General features: G+C 41.5%; 1 protein-coding gene across 1 annotated transcript in view; it reads left to right on the top strand.

Annotated features, from left to right (window-relative positions):
• LOC139738306 (uncharacterized) overlaps positions 1–17,382 on the top strand; it is an 80,966-nt gene that overhangs the window by 38,954 nt on the left and 24,630 nt on the right. Inside the window, exons 34-52 of the mRNA XM_071648947.1 lie at positions 222–400; positions 982–1,137; positions 2,073–2,186; positions 3,005–3,232; positions 3,770–4,141; positions 4,679–4,843; positions 5,765–6,037; positions 6,645–6,884; positions 7,364–7,525; positions 8,205–8,372; positions 9,020–9,253; positions 10,337–10,495; positions 11,233–11,529; positions 12,032–12,178; positions 12,664–12,765; positions 13,368–13,796; positions 14,307–14,609; positions 15,137–15,320; positions 17,194–17,213. Coding sequence (XP_071505048.1) covers positions 222–400; positions 982–1,137; positions 2,073–2,186; positions 3,005–3,232; positions 3,770–4,141; positions 4,679–4,843; positions 5,765–6,037; positions 6,645–6,884; positions 7,364–7,525; positions 8,205–8,372; positions 9,020–9,253; positions 10,337–10,495; positions 11,233–11,529; positions 12,032–12,178; positions 12,664–12,765; positions 13,368–13,796; positions 14,307–14,609; positions 15,137–15,320; positions 17,194–17,213 — 3,932 coding nt within the window. The remainder of the gene's footprint in view (positions 1–221; positions 401–981; positions 1,138–2,072; positions 2,187–3,004; positions 3,233–3,769; positions 4,142–4,678; positions 4,844–5,764; positions 6,038–6,644; positions 6,885–7,363; positions 7,526–8,204; positions 8,373–9,019; positions 9,254–10,336; positions 10,496–11,232; positions 11,530–12,031; positions 12,179–12,663; positions 12,766–13,367; positions 13,797–14,306; positions 14,610–15,136; positions 15,321–17,193; positions 17,214–17,382) is intronic.

The following is a 17,382-nucleotide window of genomic DNA, read 5'->3' as shown; positions in this document are numbered from 1 at the left end:
GATTTCAGTAAGACTTTGCTGGAAAGTTTTTAACCTCACAACACCTCAATTTGTGGTAAGTATCCTGATTTGAAAGACAAGTATTTTCTTATCAGTTTGCTTTCATGAAGACCTTGCTTAAGAAGTTCTTGTGTTCTCACGGTCTCAACTTGACTTGTTATATACCATCAAAGCCTCTTGATTTGAAAGATCAATATTCTCCTGTTGTCTTCTGCCCGCAGATATTACTGTCGCATCTATGCCCAGAGCAGCACGCCAAACCAGACGACAGATGCCAACGTCTGTCCCGTGGGTTACTTCTGTCCGGAGGGGACCACGGAGCCCCAGTCGTGCCCCCCTGGGACTTACTCCGACACTCCCCAGCTGGAGAGAGAAGACCAGTGTCTGAACTGTACAAAAGGTAAAGGCAGCCGTAGCAGTAATTATCTCTTAGAATGTCAGTGTTGTCACATTGCAGAATATTGTTTCTGGCACCACCACCACCAACGATACTTCCTACATTTTTAGCAGTCAGGTGAGAGTTGGGATATAGTGATGATGTTTGTGCTTAATAATAAAGTTGATGTGATGTTGGTGACATGGATGTTCTTAGTAATGATAATTACAATAACGATGCCTTGAATAGTCAGCCAATGATTTTGATGATTGTGATGATGGTGTTGATGGTGGTGATTGATAGCAAAGATGAAGACTATGATAGTGTTGGTGTCAATTGATGAACTTAACAGAACTTAACAGAATGTTTGATTGTTGAAGAAAATTACCTTTTCTAAGCGTACGTGACTGCGTCTTCTTTTAGTCCACGATCATTCTCTGATACCATTTCCCACGTAAGTGCAATCTTATGGCAGAAATTGAAAGTGTGCAAAGCTGACTCAAAGAGCACTGTAAGACATGTATACCTATAAACTGTGGTGTGTACCATCCTGGTAGTAATCATGCATCTTCCCAAATGTTTTGTCATCCGTGCAAATCGTGCAGGTTGGTTCTGTGGTGACTACCACTTGACCGAGCCAACCGGACTCTGCTATGAGGGCTACTACTGTCCATCTGGGTCATCCAGACCCGACCAGGAGGAGTGTCCAGTCGGTCACTACTGTACCAACGGGACATTTGACCCCACACCATGTCCAAGAGGTCAGTCAGGAAATAGTCAATTGCCTGTAAAAATGAAATTTGTATAGAAATTCTATAGAAATTCTGTAGAAATGACAAACTTCATGCATGCGTATCAGAATTTCTCCAACGTAATTACTAAAGACCACGTGTATGTGGATAGGAGGGGTGGGCTTCAATCACTTTATTTCAGTGGTGTAAAGAAACTTGTGGAAGTAATTTGCAGAAAGATGGTCTGGACGGACAGATTTACATTTTGAAAAGTTGGAACATCTCCGTGAATAAATTTAATCGGATGATGCACGTGATTATCCCCAGCAGTCTCTTCAATGTTGACAGTGTGCAACAGATTAATCCAAGAACATGTAAATTATATTCCAAACTCTATGTGGACCATTTTGTGTCAGCTGTAAATTCAGTTAAAGCAAAAAATCCTTGGCTTCTGGCTATTAAAATATTTTGGCACTAATCAAATTTTACAAAGATTTAGTCTGGACCTTAGCATAGGGTTAGTACTTGTAGTTTTGCTTGACCTTGATATGTTCAGTTGCTGTCAGTTTTACTTTGCAGGAAATGAGACAGTATCTTTTTTTTTGTTGTATAATATGAGACCCAGAGATGTAAGATCAGGGCCCTGTTTCACTACTACTAGATATTATCAAGCCAAACAATGAATCCAAGGTTGGGACAGACTCGGATCAGGTCTACAATGTACATTGTAGATTGGAAAGATTCTTAGACATCCAGGATGTATTCTATAACGTGGCAAGGTGGGCACAAGATGTTGTTCCCAAATGACTTAGTGAAACACTTCTGTAACATCTGAGGACTGATTGATCCTAAGATTGACCCTAAGATCAGTTGAATTAAACTTACGATTGATCGTAGAGCTATGAAGTGAAACAGCTCCCTCGCTGTCGTGAAGAGGATTAATGACTGAGAGATTGTCTTTGCAGGTCGCTACTCCAACGACACGATGAAGGCTGCGGACACTGACTGTTACCTGTGTAGTGGAGGCTATTACTGTGAGACAGAGGGTTTGACGGAACCTACTGGTGAATGTGGAGAAGGTATGGTGGAAATCGAAAGTAGCTATTTCCCCCTTTTTCTTGAAACCTTATTCAATTCTCAATTCAATTCATTTTGATATGATTTGATTTGATTCAGTTCAATTCAGTTCTATTCAGTTATATCCAATCCGATCCTGTCCAATTCAATTCAATTGATTTAATTTAATTTAATTTCATCTAATTTAATTAAATTCAATTTAATTTGATTTAGTTTAATTTGATTTAATTTAATTCAATTCAATTCAATTCAGTTCAATTCAATTCAATTCAATTCAATTTAATTCAATTAATTCAATTCAATTCAATTCAATTCAATTCAATTCAATTCAATTCAACTCAATTCAGTTCAGTCTAATCCAATCTAATAATCCAATCCAATTCAATTTTCATTTCCATTTTTTCAAACTCTTTCATATACAACAATTACAACAGATTGATGTTATACCAAATATATAAACATACATTTGAAAGCAGAAGAGAAAATGGGCAAGTGCATATCAAACCTACATGAAACTACAAATATGTGCTAAATTTTAATTAACAATGCACAAAACTTTCCAACATGAAGCATTATACAAAAATATTGAAAATTTCAGCTTGCACAGTATGTTACAAGGCTCATCTTGTGTAAGATCGATTGTAGTTACTGTTTGTAGTGGATGAGTTGTTGGGGGAAGACTGGTAAAAGCAAACTACTACTGGGCTAGAAACTTCTGGCGTATTGGCGTTGTGTCTTTTCCACGCTGGCTGTGATGATGTGATGTGAAGTGCTGTATTTCATCGAGTTTGCCTTCACCTTTTGTTGTGGCTGGACACAGGCTACTACTGCCCACCGGGAACTATCCACAGGGAGCCCAACACCACCTTCTGTCCAGTCGGTCACTACTGCCCGGGGGCCGTGTCCTACCCGATTCCGTGCCGCAACAACACCTACGTCAACTACACCCACGCCGTCCAGTGCAACCCTTGTCCGGCCGGCTACCACTGCAAGGCCTCGGGCGTCCAGGAGATTTGTCCTGCTGGCTACTTCTGTCCCGAGGGCACAGGTCAGTTCTCTTAAAATGGTCTAAAAATCACATGAACACCTTCTAGACTGCTTGTGGTGTTGCAGCTGGACTCCTGTTTCATAATCTTGTTACCCATTACAGACTAATAGTGTTGCTAAGAAGAAGCTAATATATACTGAACCTAGACCTCCCTGTGCCTGATTCATACTGATTTTGTTGCAAAACACAAATGACGGTAGAATGGCCAGCTTCACTGGGGCTGACGTGGTGTTGCTGTGCAATTAGATGCTTTGTGTACACCTCTTGGCATGGGTGATGAAAAGTATGTATTGTTTATCAAGATGTAGCTGTTGTGATAATTATCCACATGTTGCTTTGGTGTTTATATACAAATAGTCATGTATTCATAAATATTAGGAATGACCAATTTGAATAAGCTGAAATCAATGATAGATGTGTTCTATGGACTCTCCCAAGCAGATTAACACTTTTGTTGTAATAATGCTATCAAGAAGATCAATCATTGGCTTTGCATTCAAATTATTCACTCTGACCTTTCACCTTGTGGTTGCTTAGGCTACGACCTCATGTCATGCCCCCGAGGGACGTACAGCCCTCAGGAAGGACTGTACGATGTCGGCCAATGTCTGCCGTGTTCGTCCGGTATGTACTGCGACCAAGAACATCTGGACGCTCCGACCAACGACTGCAGCGCCGGCCACTTCTGCGCCTACGGAGTTGACCGCTCTCAGCCGGACGGGAACAACGACACTTGCCCCCCGTCGAGCAATGCGTCCTGCGCCTACTACGACGGCCACCAGACAGGATACGGTGGCGTCTGCCCGATTGGATTCTACTGTCCCATCGGGACCACCCTACCCATCCCTTGTCCCAACGGAACTTATGCATCCACGGAAGGACAGGCAGAATGCACGACTTGTCAAGCAGGTAGGACAGCTAGATTTAGCAGTCAAGGCATTTGATACCAAAAGAAATCTACAATGTATGATGCTTTCAAAAAATTGAAATCATCCTAATAGCTATTTTCTACTTGTATTCACACAGACCCGAAGTTAACTGTGACACTCGAGTCTTGAAAAACATTAATTTGTGTGTGTACACCTACGTACATGCAAACTAATGGTTGATTATTGTGATAGGATTGTAATGTGAAAATCAGTCCTGCTTGATATTTTGAAAGCATCGTGACAATTTTCCCTGCCATGCATGTGTGAATTGTAAGTGGAGACTTTATTATTTTTTCAAAGCCCATAAGGCCACTCAACTTGCCACAGTAGGTCAACAAAATTAGAGGTCCTGCATCCTGTTGTGATCACTGATGATTTTTTTTTTAACATTGCATTTGATTTGTCCTGCCCAATTTTTGTATTTTGGCCTGTTGAGTTGCATGTAGTACATAACTGCCCTTTCTGATACTTATGCAATGTTAATTGAGTAATGATGATGGTATTTGTCTCTTTTTAGGCTACTATTGTCCAGAGGGATCTACAGGCTATGACACCAACCCCTGTCCCGCGGGTCACTACTGTCCACCTGGAACGACGTTTGCAGAGCAATACCAATGTCCATCAGGGACGTTTAATAACCAGACTATGAGTCAGAATGCCTCAGCCTGTATCTCATGCACTGGTGAGTAAAATCTTCATTACCTCCATCACAGTCATCACTACCATTAACACCACCACTACCATCATCATCATCATCTCACTCATCATTATCATCATCATCATCAGCATCATCATCATCGTCATCATCATCGTCATCATCATCATTTTAATTCTCTTCCAACATCATCTTACTCATCATCACCACTGCCATCATCATCATGACCATCATCACCACCATGATTACAGTGTACCACCATCATCATACATCATCTTCTATTAGCATCTTACTCATCATCGTTATTGTCATCATCATTATCATCATCATCATCATCATCATTGCCATCAACATCATCATCACCACCACCATCATCATCATCATCATCATCATTGGCATCAACATCATCATCACCACCACCACCATCATTGTCATCATCATTGTTGTCATCATCTTTATCATCATCATCATCACCATGTGTATACATGTATCTTCATTTTTATATAACCAGTGCTATCAGCATTACCATGCCGTTACCATGATTATTATTTTCACCTTCATGTTTTTCACATTGCTCACCTTCATTACTGCCATCATTAGAACTTTCTATCATTAACATATTAGTCACCATCTGATTGTAATGATCATCTTCATCATCATTAGTCTCCAACTAGTAGATGATAGTTATAGATGTATATGTTTGCAGAGTTGTTGATGAAAATGACCATAAAGTTTAGCCCTCTGAAGCTGATGGATCCAGGTGTTTGTGGGAAAATTATCAGGTTAATACATATTTTGATAGTCTTTGAGGTAATTTTACTATACACATTTGTGACAAAATAATGCACTGCCATATACTCAGAATGGTACAGGATACAAAATTGTAACACTGTCTGACCTGAGATGGAATGGTATCATTTAAAAGATTACTCTATGATTCCTTCCCAGCTGGATACTACTGCCCAAGCCCCGCCCTGACGTGGCCGGTGGGTGAGTGCGATGGGGGCTACTACTGCCCCGGTGGCGACGACACAGCCACGCCCACCACAGAGTGCACCATGGGATACTACTGCCCTCAGAGTTCAAGTCAGCCAATCCCGTGCCCCGGTGGCGAATACTGCGCAGATGACCGCATGAGCAACACGTCGGGACCCTGCGATGCTGGCTACTACTGTTTCTCCAAGGCAACCGTTTCTGCACCTACTGATGGAAATGTCACAGGTTTGTATAATTTTGAGTGCAAGATACGTAATAGCACTAATGTGTGATATTATTCAGCCAGTTTTAAGTAATGTATACGCAGTTATTTTCTCATACAGGTATTTTTGCATATGGGGAGGTCATAGATATTTTCTTAAGATGTTGGTTTCGCGAATTGACACATATGCTAACTCAAGTGCACTATTACCCTATTTGATTGAAGCATTTTTATGTGATTTGTGAAAATTACACCCTCGCAGAAATAACAGCTCATACAGTAGTAATTATTTGACTCTAAATGAAAATATCTGGAGTAGGAGGTGTATGTTAAGGTTTTGCAGAGCATGATGTGAAAGTTTTTAGTGTAGAACATTGCATCAAAGTATTGCAGTGCATCAAGGTGTGAGGCCTGGTGCATATTGAGTTTTTATAATAGAGCACACTATTGATTGTAGCTGATAAGTCCTAATGTTTCAGCATTGTCTCAGACCAAACCTACACGTTGTATAATGATTATGAAACCCTGAAAGATACAGATGGCACCATTTCATTGAAATTCAGGAGTTTTATTTTTTTCTTCTTATTCTCATGTGCCTGTTTCTGTTATAAATCTTATCACCCTGTTCAGGTGACGAGTGCCCCATGGGAGCCTACTGTCCCCAGGGGAGCGCCTCTCCGTCCCTCTGCGACGCCGGCTTCTTCTTGAACAGCACCCGTAACGACGAGGAGGCGGACTGCTTGAGCTGTATCCCGGGGTCGTACTGCGCCGGCAGTGGCAATGCAGTACCGACAGACCAGTGCTGGCCCGGCTACTACTGTCCCTCTGGGCAGAGGGAGGCCACCCCAGCAGAATACAACTGCACCCTTGGTAGGATCCTGGTTTGATTCTTTGCCTTTCTTTAATATTGCCTCCTCAGTTCATTTAGAAATACTTTTGCATGAAATTGTTAGAGGGCAATATCAGATTAGATTGTAACAAGTAATTTTGAATACCGTGACATCATAATGAATGATTTTAGATGTCTTTCCTCAGAGTTGAATATTTAAGTGTTCAGATATCTACTAGATGTTCACAAAGTCTCTATCCTGTAGCCTGCATGTGTAGACTTCAGTAATCCTTGGGTGATGTGTCAAAATTGCCGTCAGAGATCAAAAGATTGTGATGTATGGTGGTGCCATTTTCTATGTGGGTGTGTTCCTTCCATATGTTGTACCTTGTTGGTTTTAGTTGTAGATGAGCAACAGGCTACTGTGACCATACTGCTCATTGAGCTCAAAACTAATGCCCTGATTTTGATGGCTCAAAAACACTCACGGGCTGATTTGATATCACATATTTCTTGGCAGGTCATTATTGCCTTCGTGGAAGCCCCACCCCCGTCAGATGTCCGTCAGGCGAGTACCAGGACGAGGTCGGCCAATCAGAATGCAAGGATTGCCCGGCTGGCTTCTTCTGCGACAGCACCATGGAACCTGTGGTCCTCTACAACGACTCCTACTGTCCTAAAGGTCAGTGGCTGCCTGCAAATCTGACTTTTATCTGTTTCTCTCTCTCTGTCAATTTGGCATAGATGGTGACGTGATAAGGGTCAGGGTTGTCAACATGCTAATCCAGAGGATAATGATGATGATGGTGATGGGGATGATCGTGATGATGTTGATGATGATGATTATAATGATGAGGACGATGATGATGATAAGAAGGATTATGATGATGATGGTGATGATTGTGATGACTGTGGAGATAATGATGGCTATGGTGATGATGGTGATGGTGATTATGATGGTGATGATGGTGATGATTATGATGAGAATGTTGATGAAGATGATGGTGATGATGACAGTGATAATGATTTTGATGATGATGACAGTGATAATGATTTTGATGATGATAATGATAATGAGGATGAGGATGAATAGGATTATGATGATGATGGTGACAGTGACGATGATGATCACTATGATGATGGCGATTATGGCGATGATGGTGATAATGATGATAATGAGGATGAGGATGATGAGGTTTATGATGAGGATGGTAATGATGGTGATGATGATGATAATGATCATCACAATGATGGCGATAATGGTAGCGGTAATGCTGGTGATGATAATGGTGATGATGATGAAAATGATGATGATAGGGAGAGAAGATAACTGTGTGTGATTCTATTACTTTCCTGAATAGGTTTTTACTGCCCACTGAAGACGGAATATTCCAGCCAGTTCCCCTGCCCCCAGGGTACCTTCAACAACCTGACCCACCGAACCAACGAGGGAGACTGCCAATCTTGCAGTGGAGGATTCTACTGTGACCAGGAGGGGCTGGAGGAACCAGTGGCAGAATGCGCTGCAGGTGATGCACCCTCACTCGTAACCATAGCAATGGACTGTTGTGCATTGTAGCAGTACCTTCTCTTAGTACTGATAATTTTTTTTATTCTTACTCTAATTTTGTCAGTGACTTACCCCTAATGTATTACCTGAATAGGGCGCTTTTATATTATGGCTGTTAGCAGTTGGCCCTTAAGACTTTGATATCTACTGTAGATTTCATTGTTTTTTCTTCAACCGGGTTATCAACTACAGTTAGGATTCAGGAAACATGCATCCATTCCTAACCTGTAAAATTCTATATAAATATTGTATGTTCATTATTAAAGTGGATAGATGTTAAAAATTTACCATCAGATGTTGAAGTCTTCCCCTGATGAATGAATATTGTACATGCTATATATCTAGTGAGTCTAACTTTTCACGAATCAAGCCTTACCCACAATTTCATGAGTCATTAAAGTTGCAATTATGGATTAATATACTGAACGGAGAAATGTATAATTATGCACATGTCACATTCATGTTGGGATCAGAGTTGATACAGATGTATGTTCAGATGTTTTTAAAATTGCGAAAATAACAACCTCGCAAAATGTGTGGCGTATACAGTACTCACCGAGCAGAATTCATCATAACTTTGCCATGTCGTATTTCACCGAATTCTAGGCTACTACTGCCGGTTGGGTTCCAACTCGTCCACGCCCACCTTTGATACGGATAACGACGAGTGTCCAGTCGGTCACTACTGTGTCCAGGGGTCCGCACAGCCCCAGGCTTGTCCGCCGGGCACCTACAACCCTTCAACTCGCAGGGAAGCGGTCAGTGAGTGCCTGAATTGCACGGGAGGGCGCTATTGCCCCGACTACGGGATGAACACCACGGGACCGCTGTGCCAAGCAGGTGAGGATGAAACTTTACTGCATAAATTTCTCTGATTGTGCATTGTAAATCTGCTGAGAATTACATCACACTCTATTCTTGACAGCAGTCTTTTGATTACATGCCGACACCAGCTTGTTCTTTCTCGTGTTGTGAGTGTTACAATTGTATCTTTTATTCTGTATCATACTCTGTTGTTTTATATGCTGTAAACTCATATACAGACTCGCTGAAAAACAGTCCTGAGGTTTGTTTGTTTTTGTTTTTGAAGCCGTATTGAAATAAAGAGAACAAACAAACAAAGCAAACAAACCAGTTCCAGTTAGACTAAAGGATGCTATGTGTATGTAGCATAATATACATGTAGCCCTGGCTCTGAGTGTTGATCTTTTTCTGTATTTTTAGCCATGTGCAAGAGATGTCAACTGTTACTTTGTACAGTATTTTGAACTGTTTGATTTGATCTCACTTTAAGATAGAAAATGTCAAAGTTGAACTTTAATTTTCTGCATTTTGCAGCTTGAGGAATTAAAGATAATGTGTTGTCTCATCTTTATATTTGTCTGTTTATGATGTTCTTGGTGATTGATTGATTGATTGATTGATTGATTGATTGATTGATTGATTGATTGATTGATTGATTGATTACTTTCTTGTCTACTCTGGAAATTCTTTGTACATTGGATATCTCAACAAAACAAACATTAAATACATCACAGGTATACCACAGACATATCACAGAATGTGATTAAAGCTAACTCTTAGTAACATACAATAACATGACTGTACAGTTTCAGTTTCAGTTCAGTTCAGTTTATTTTATTTTAACACGGAACCTGCTTCAGCCAATGGCTGTTCTTCAGCTGGTCCGTGCCCGATAAAATCACATATACATCATCACTATACATCATACAATAACAAACATATCAAACAAAAAGCAAAAGCAAAAATACAGTGTACAATACATTGACTAAATTCAATACACCATAAAACGCAATACATTAACCCGACATTTACAACTATACAAAAAACTATCAATATATACCATTTTTATACTGCTCTTTGACTTTTATGGAGATATCTTCTCTTCCTTTCCCTCTACAGGCTATTACTGTGAATCAGGAGCAGATGTGGCAACATTCCAGGAGTGTTACGAAGGAACGTTCTGCCCTGAAGGGTCTCCCATGCCCAGTCTATGTAGCCCAGGCTCCTGGTCAGATATGAGGCGTCTCACAGCACAGTCTGAATGCTACAACTGCACAGGTACTGCAAACACCTGGATCACAAGACTAGTACACATGTAGTAGCAAACTGCCAACAATGTATGACTCCAAAGGAAATGTAGACTGTGACAAAAATTCCAATACATGGTCATCAATTACTGGCACAGGGACTTTCAAGATGAAAATAAGTTCTTCGTAAGATTTAGCAAAAGAAAGCATTGAAAAGACAAAACTTTTTCTACATGTGGAATTCTGAATGATTTGCCATGCATTTTTGTGTCATGAGCATTTTCTGCCCAGTTTTATGAGATTGACATTAAACAATAAAATATGATAAACTGACAGTTGATTGATATGAAATGAGGCCAAGAAGCAAACAAGCACTGAGAAGACAAATGAAAACTAAATGAACAAACATGCAACATCAGTCGTACTGGTGTCACATTTGTCTGTACAAAGCTGGCATCATGTTCTGATCTACACAGGAAATACACAGTTACACTGTTGTGGGCATACTGTAGATTTCAGGTAAACATTGCACTGAAGGTACAGATTCACATCTTCTCTCAGTTAAGAAAAGAGTGTTCATGGAGCATGCATTGTATGATTTCGGAATAGTGTACAAGGACTTAAGTTATGTTCTTTGCTTTCGTTGAACCAAAAAAATGGAAATATAGTTGAGTCAAACCAGATCAAACCCCTTGAAAATAATTTCCTTGAAAAAAAAGAAGAAGTTAACTGGCTAATGAACAAAGCTTTGTCTCTTCTCACTTCTAGCGGGCTACTACTGTCCACGCAGTGGTCAAACTGCCTCAGACGACCTCTGCTGGGGTGGATTCTACTGTCCTGGCGGTCAAGACGAGCCAAACCCAGTGGAGTACCAATGTCCAGTCGGAGTCCACTGCCCCAACGGAAGCGCCTTCTACGTGTCCTGCCCCGGTGGGTCTTTTGCCAACTACTCTGGGGCGTCGGAGTGTGACATCTGTCCGGAGGGTTTCTACTGCACTCCGGTCACTCCGTCCAACGCCTCCCTCAATGCCCAGCCCTGTCCACCTGGCTACTACTGCCCCTCAGGTAAGAGTTGGTCAGGGGTCAAAGGTCAGCGGTCACACACTGCAGGTTACTCTCAAAGGTGTATGTGGGATTCTCTGTTGGAAGAATGACAAAAGGAAGCAAGTGACATTCAAATATGTTCAAATTTTAGGAACATGCTTTCAGTATGGATTTAATTTTGGGAAAATATCATGATAGATTAGCCTTTACTGTAGAGGTGTGAGTACTGTTAACTGTTTGGGAAGCACAAAACTGTGATTTTGTTGATAGTGCCAGTGGAGAAGAATAAAATGTTGTAGGAGGGCAATTTGTCACATGTTTCCTTTTGTCAATGTAGGGCATTGCGGATACATGTTAGATGTCAGTGACTGTTTTGGTGTATGAAAAATACTTTTTCAAGCGTTGAGGTAGCAAGTTTTTTTTTTTTTGCATGTGTACTTTGATGAGCTGGTATGCAGATGTTCTTTTCACTCTGTTGGTTCGATCTGAAATGTTTGCCTTTTTGGCGGTTTCTTTCCACCAGGCACCGGTATGGACTGGCAGCCATGTCCGGCGGGGACCTACAGCGCTGCAGAGGGCCTGACGAGGGTGGGCGAATGTTTGCCCTGTGACGGAGGGCAGTACTGCGAGGGACCTCATCTCACCGAGCCGAGAGGCAACTGCTCTGCAGGTAAGGGGGAGAGGAAGGCTTCTGGGATGATCACTTGGGGAATGTTTCTAACGTAAACCATTTTTGTATGTTATTTTACCGATGTAAGCCATCATAGGCAAGCATCTTATTCAGAGCTGTGTAAAAGTCAATTACATTATATTGTTAGCTCATTACATCGTCAAGGGAAGGCTTGTACACTTGCATCAGAGGTGTAGTTCACAGCCACCTGGAAAGATGAACAGGGTTAAAGGAAATTGATATTTGTCAGATTGTGTTGTATGTCAAAGTTTTGTCATATTTTCATCTTTTCTTGTCTCATTTTCATCTCTTCTTGGTTCCTCTGCTCTTTAATTTTTTTATCTTTATAGAAGGGATTGCTTTTATTTTGTCTTTTCCCTCTCCATTGTGCATAGAAATGTTACTTTAATTTTGTGGGATATGTGCTCCAAAATTATATATAAATTAAAATGGTTAAATATTGATTGTTATTTTGCCACTGCCAGGCTACTACTGTACATCGGGAGTGGACCGTCCTGATCCTGGTGCCGATAACGACACTCTGGTCAACTCCACCTGTGCCTGCCCGGCTCAGACCTACTTCACTGGTAAAGACCTTCAAATTAATTTTCAGCTGATAGTATGAAAACTAATGGAAGAAGGAGCAGAGTTTGATATGCTATTGATCTATTGAGTATCGACTATCTTTGATAGTACATTGAACATTCTCCAACTTCATCAGATTCAGAACCTTTATCTTTAGAATGATGCGCAGTCAGTGCTGTCTATGAACAAATAAGCTACAGAAATGGTCAGAATTTAATGTGTGTGTGCGTGTGTGTGTGTGTGTGAATGTAGCCAAATGATGTGTGAGGCAAGTGGAGTTAAAATTTTGGTTCCCACTTCATGATCCTGATTTTGTCTTGTGGTTTAGAGGAAATATGATATGCACTTTGCTTGAAAGGTGAACAATGTGTTGAAATTGATATTGTCAAATGTTGTAGGGATGCACATACAATTTGCTAATAGATGGCAAAATATGTAACTGGTTCCAGACTTACTTTTTTCTGATTGGCTAATAGATACTGCAGGTTGGCATGATTTTCAGTCATTGTTCTAATGTAATGGCTTTATAATGTGTATGTACAATGTATAGCCCCTGTACAAGCATTGAATGCAGTGTTTAACTGTTACCTGTTTCATATTCCAGGTGAAGGGGGCATCTGTCCCATTGGCCACTACTGTCCTGAGGGATCTTCAGAACCAATACCGTGTGAAGCGGGAACCTACACCAGTATCCCCCAGCAGGCCCTGTGCACCGTCTGCCCCGAGGGGTACTACTGCCTGGCCAACGCCACCGAGTTCGAGAGCACGAGGTGCCCCATGGGTCACTACTGCCCCAACGGCACCGAACACGCCTACCAGTTCCCGTGCCCGCCGGGTACCTACCAACCACAGCTCAATGCAGAGTCCATGGATGAGTGCCTGCCCTGTCCTGGGGGAAAGTACTGCGCCGGCTACGGGAACAGCAACTACACAGCGGAGTGTGACGAGGGGTGGTACTGTACCCTCAGCGCCTACACACCCAATGGCACCGACAATGGCGGAGAATGCCAACCTGGTTTCTACTGCCCGATGGGTGAGTCACCACCACACCAAATACTCTGTGTTTTCATTGCCTACCTGGCAGTAGGGCCCCAGATAACATGATATTTCATTGCAAAATCAAATTTGTCTGTGCAACATAATTTGACATAATTTGAAAGTTCTTTTCATATGACGTGATCATCATTTCTTTGGTGATTTTTTTTTGAGCTAATGAGGATTAGGGACCTTCTGCCAGGCAGGCAGTGTTGAAACCTGCCAAATGCCCCCGATTCGTCAGAAGGCTTCCTGAAAAATTTAATTATTTCTTCATGTCCCTATTAAATGAGATACAAATTGTAGAAACCCCACTGATTTGCAAGTTAGAATTGCTCATTGATATGCATGTTACACACAAATATCCTTCTGAAAGTTTTCTGGATATTCCCTGATATTTATGAGTAAGTGGTTGATTCCATGAGACTGCCTGTGGGTACATTATTGGTCAGTACTTACAGTATACACTGTATTCTCATTTTGTTTGTTAACATCATATGACACACAGGTTCGGATGCCCCCATCCCCTGCACACCTGGCTACTACTGCGACATAGCTGGGCTCGCCACCCCGACCGACATGTGCGCCCCTGGGTACTACTGCTCCCTGGGGGCCACTAGCCCCACCCCAACGGACGGAGCCACAGGGGACGAATGCCCGGCAGGGTTCTACTGTGGGGAGGGGTCGTCCTACCCCAGTGCTTGCCCCCTGGGGACCTATACCCCCGCCCAGAGGAATGAGAACATCACGGACTGTCTGGACTGCACACATGGACAGTACTGCGGAGAACACAACCTAACAGCGCCCTCAGGTGTCAAGTCTTGTTATTCTCTTGACTATAAAAATCAAAGTCTATAGAAAATGGTTTAAAAACAAAGATAGAAATTGGCACAAACTGAACGAAGGAGCAAAAACTGTATAAAAGTTTGTCAACTGTAACATTGTTGTGCTTATATTAGCCAAGGTGAAAAGTGTTAAGTGTTAGAAATGTTTTTATGTAGTAGGTCTTTTTGCATGAAATCCATCTGTTTTTGTTTTCTGGAATGACTTGGTTCATGTAATCTTAGCAATTACGATTGTGAGTAATGATAATACTGTATTACTGTATAAACCATATATTTTGTGAGGTTTTTTATTTTTGCAAATCTTCCGAGTGGAGTGCTAATACACACATATGCGACATGCACACATACTTGTTTCCATTTGTTATTGTACTCCATGATTGCAAATTTAACCAAGTTCCGATTCAAGAATAATGAGACTCGCCAAATGTATGACGTATACAGTACTCAGTAAGCGCACAGCTTGATGTCCTAAGTGATATTTCCGATTGTACAGGAAACTGTAGTCGAGGCTTCTACTGCACACCGGGTCAACAGGTTGCCGACGCTGCCCCCTGCCCGGTCGGCTACTACTGCCCGGAGATGACCTTTGACCCCATCCTGTGTCCCAGCGGTACCTACCAGACGGAGGAAGGCCAGTGGACATGTGACACTTGCCCACCTGGCTACTACTGTGACAAGTAAGTTATCAATTTGGGCAACCAACTAAGATGCCAGTTTGTTGTTTGTATGATTTCATTTTGTGATGTTAGCTGTGTACGTTTCTGTCAACTTGTCCATTAGTATCTATTATCAGTTAGGGCATTTGAATGTCAACACTCATACATATACAGTATATAAGGGTACATGTAGATGCTCCATGGGTGTGAGTACTTTTATGTGTGTGTATACAGTGTATGTATGCATATGTTGCAGTATTTGAAGAATTCTGTAGATGATGAAGTAAAACAGATGCAATGACTCGTGGAGATATCTGTCCTACCTCTTCTGTATTCATCTATTTGTCTTGGCTTTCTATCTAATTTATTATCTATCTCTCTCTCTCCATTGTCACACTCTTTGTCTCTTCCTTCCTGTCTCTCTCTTTCCCTTTCCTTCTCTTTCTCTCCATCTTCCTACCTTCTTCTATCGCCCTCTCTCTTTCTCTCTTTCTTGACATTTCACTATCCCTCCTTTGTCTATCTGTCTATCTGTCTGTCTGTCTGTCTGTGTATCTCTGTCTTTCTATATATCTATCTGTCTGTCTGTTTGTCTCTGTCTGTCTGCTTGTCTCTGTCCATTTTCCTCTGTCTGTGTCTGCTTGTCTATGTCTGTCTGTCTGTCTGTCTGTCTGTCTGTCTATCTGTTTGTCTCTGTCTTTCTGTCTCTGTCTGTCTGTCTGTCTCACTCACTCACTCCAGCTCCAATGGAGTAGTGACGGCCAACATCACCTGCCCAGCTGGTTACTACTGCCCGGCCGGCACCAAGCGGGCGGACGAGTTTCCCTGCCCGGGGGGTACCTATGGTAATGAGACAGGCTACTCCGACGAGTCGCAGTGCACCCCATGTTCAGGTACTCCTTCAACATAATTTAGTCTTCGAATAGTTTAAATATGTTCATAGATTACCTTTGCCAGAGTCTGAGAGTGTGAGTGGTACATGCATATTCAGTGATCATATTAAAACAATATTGTTACAATTCCAGACATTGTGTCAGTCCTTCTGACCACTATTGTGAAATGTCCAATAAGTACCATTTGAGAAGCATCTGAGCCTAGCTTCCATCCAATTTCGAATACATCTGTTGTGCTAATTATTATTTCTTTGTTGATTTCAAAAAATGAGACTTGTGTGAGGTGCAACTGATTCTACAGTGCTTTACATTCTGAGCTACATTGTATTTTGCTGCTGTTGACTTAAAGAGTGTAACATTGAAAGATATCATCAAGGTAAGTGCTTTCTGTTCATTTTTGGAGGTTGACATACTGCATGTTAACCTGTTCAGGATGAGTCCCGAGTATACTTGAGCAAGTGTCTGTGGGAAATGCATGTTGTAATAAAATCAGCCTGTCCTCAACGGATTGATGTACATTGTAGTACATGTATCTGTTTTGTCTCAGTATTTTAGTTTTCCACTTCCTCACAACCAGTCATAAAGAACCAACTAAGCTTTTGCACAGTTTGTGAGAAAAAGCAAGCAAGCAAACAAACAAACTAACCTCATAGCATTCTTCTTGCCAGGTGGTTACTACTGTGAGGAGGTTGGCCTGACCTCACCCACAGCCATGTGTGCTGCTGGTTTCTACTGCCGACAGTACGCCAACACATCGACACCTCGACTCGGTTATGATGCAGACGAATGCCCAGCAGGTAAAGAGAAATAATGATCAACTTTGAAAATCACTAATCATTCCAAATACAATATAAGGGTATAGAACTGTCACTTAGTACCCACATCTTACAGAAAACCCCATCCGATTTGCTTCAGTGGTCAAAGAGAAATGAGGAGTTTTGTGGAGCATGTCAGGAATCACTTCCCTCCAAGTTCTGTCCATTGTGTTGACACATTAATAGGCAGTTCCAAGAGCATCCAAGTGCTGAACTTGGAAGAATCAGACTCATAACATGCTTTACAATGATCCACATTTCCCTGTAACCACTTAACCAAATTTCATGGGATTTTCTGCAAAACATATTTTTAGACATTGAAGTAGCATTCAGTTTTGTCATATCTCAAGTTATTAGTGCAAAAATCTGATTGTA

Source organism: Diadema antillarum, unplaced genomic scaffold, assembly GCF_040938485.1.
Source record: "Diadema antillarum isolate AM-2024a unplaced genomic scaffold, OU_Dant_1.0 seq00000735_RagTag, whole genome shotgun sequence".
Lineage (NCBI taxonomy): Eukaryota > Metazoa > Echinodermata > Echinoidea > Diadematoida > Diadematidae > Diadema > Diadema antillarum.
This window is presented reverse-complemented; position numbering and strand designations above follow the sequence as displayed.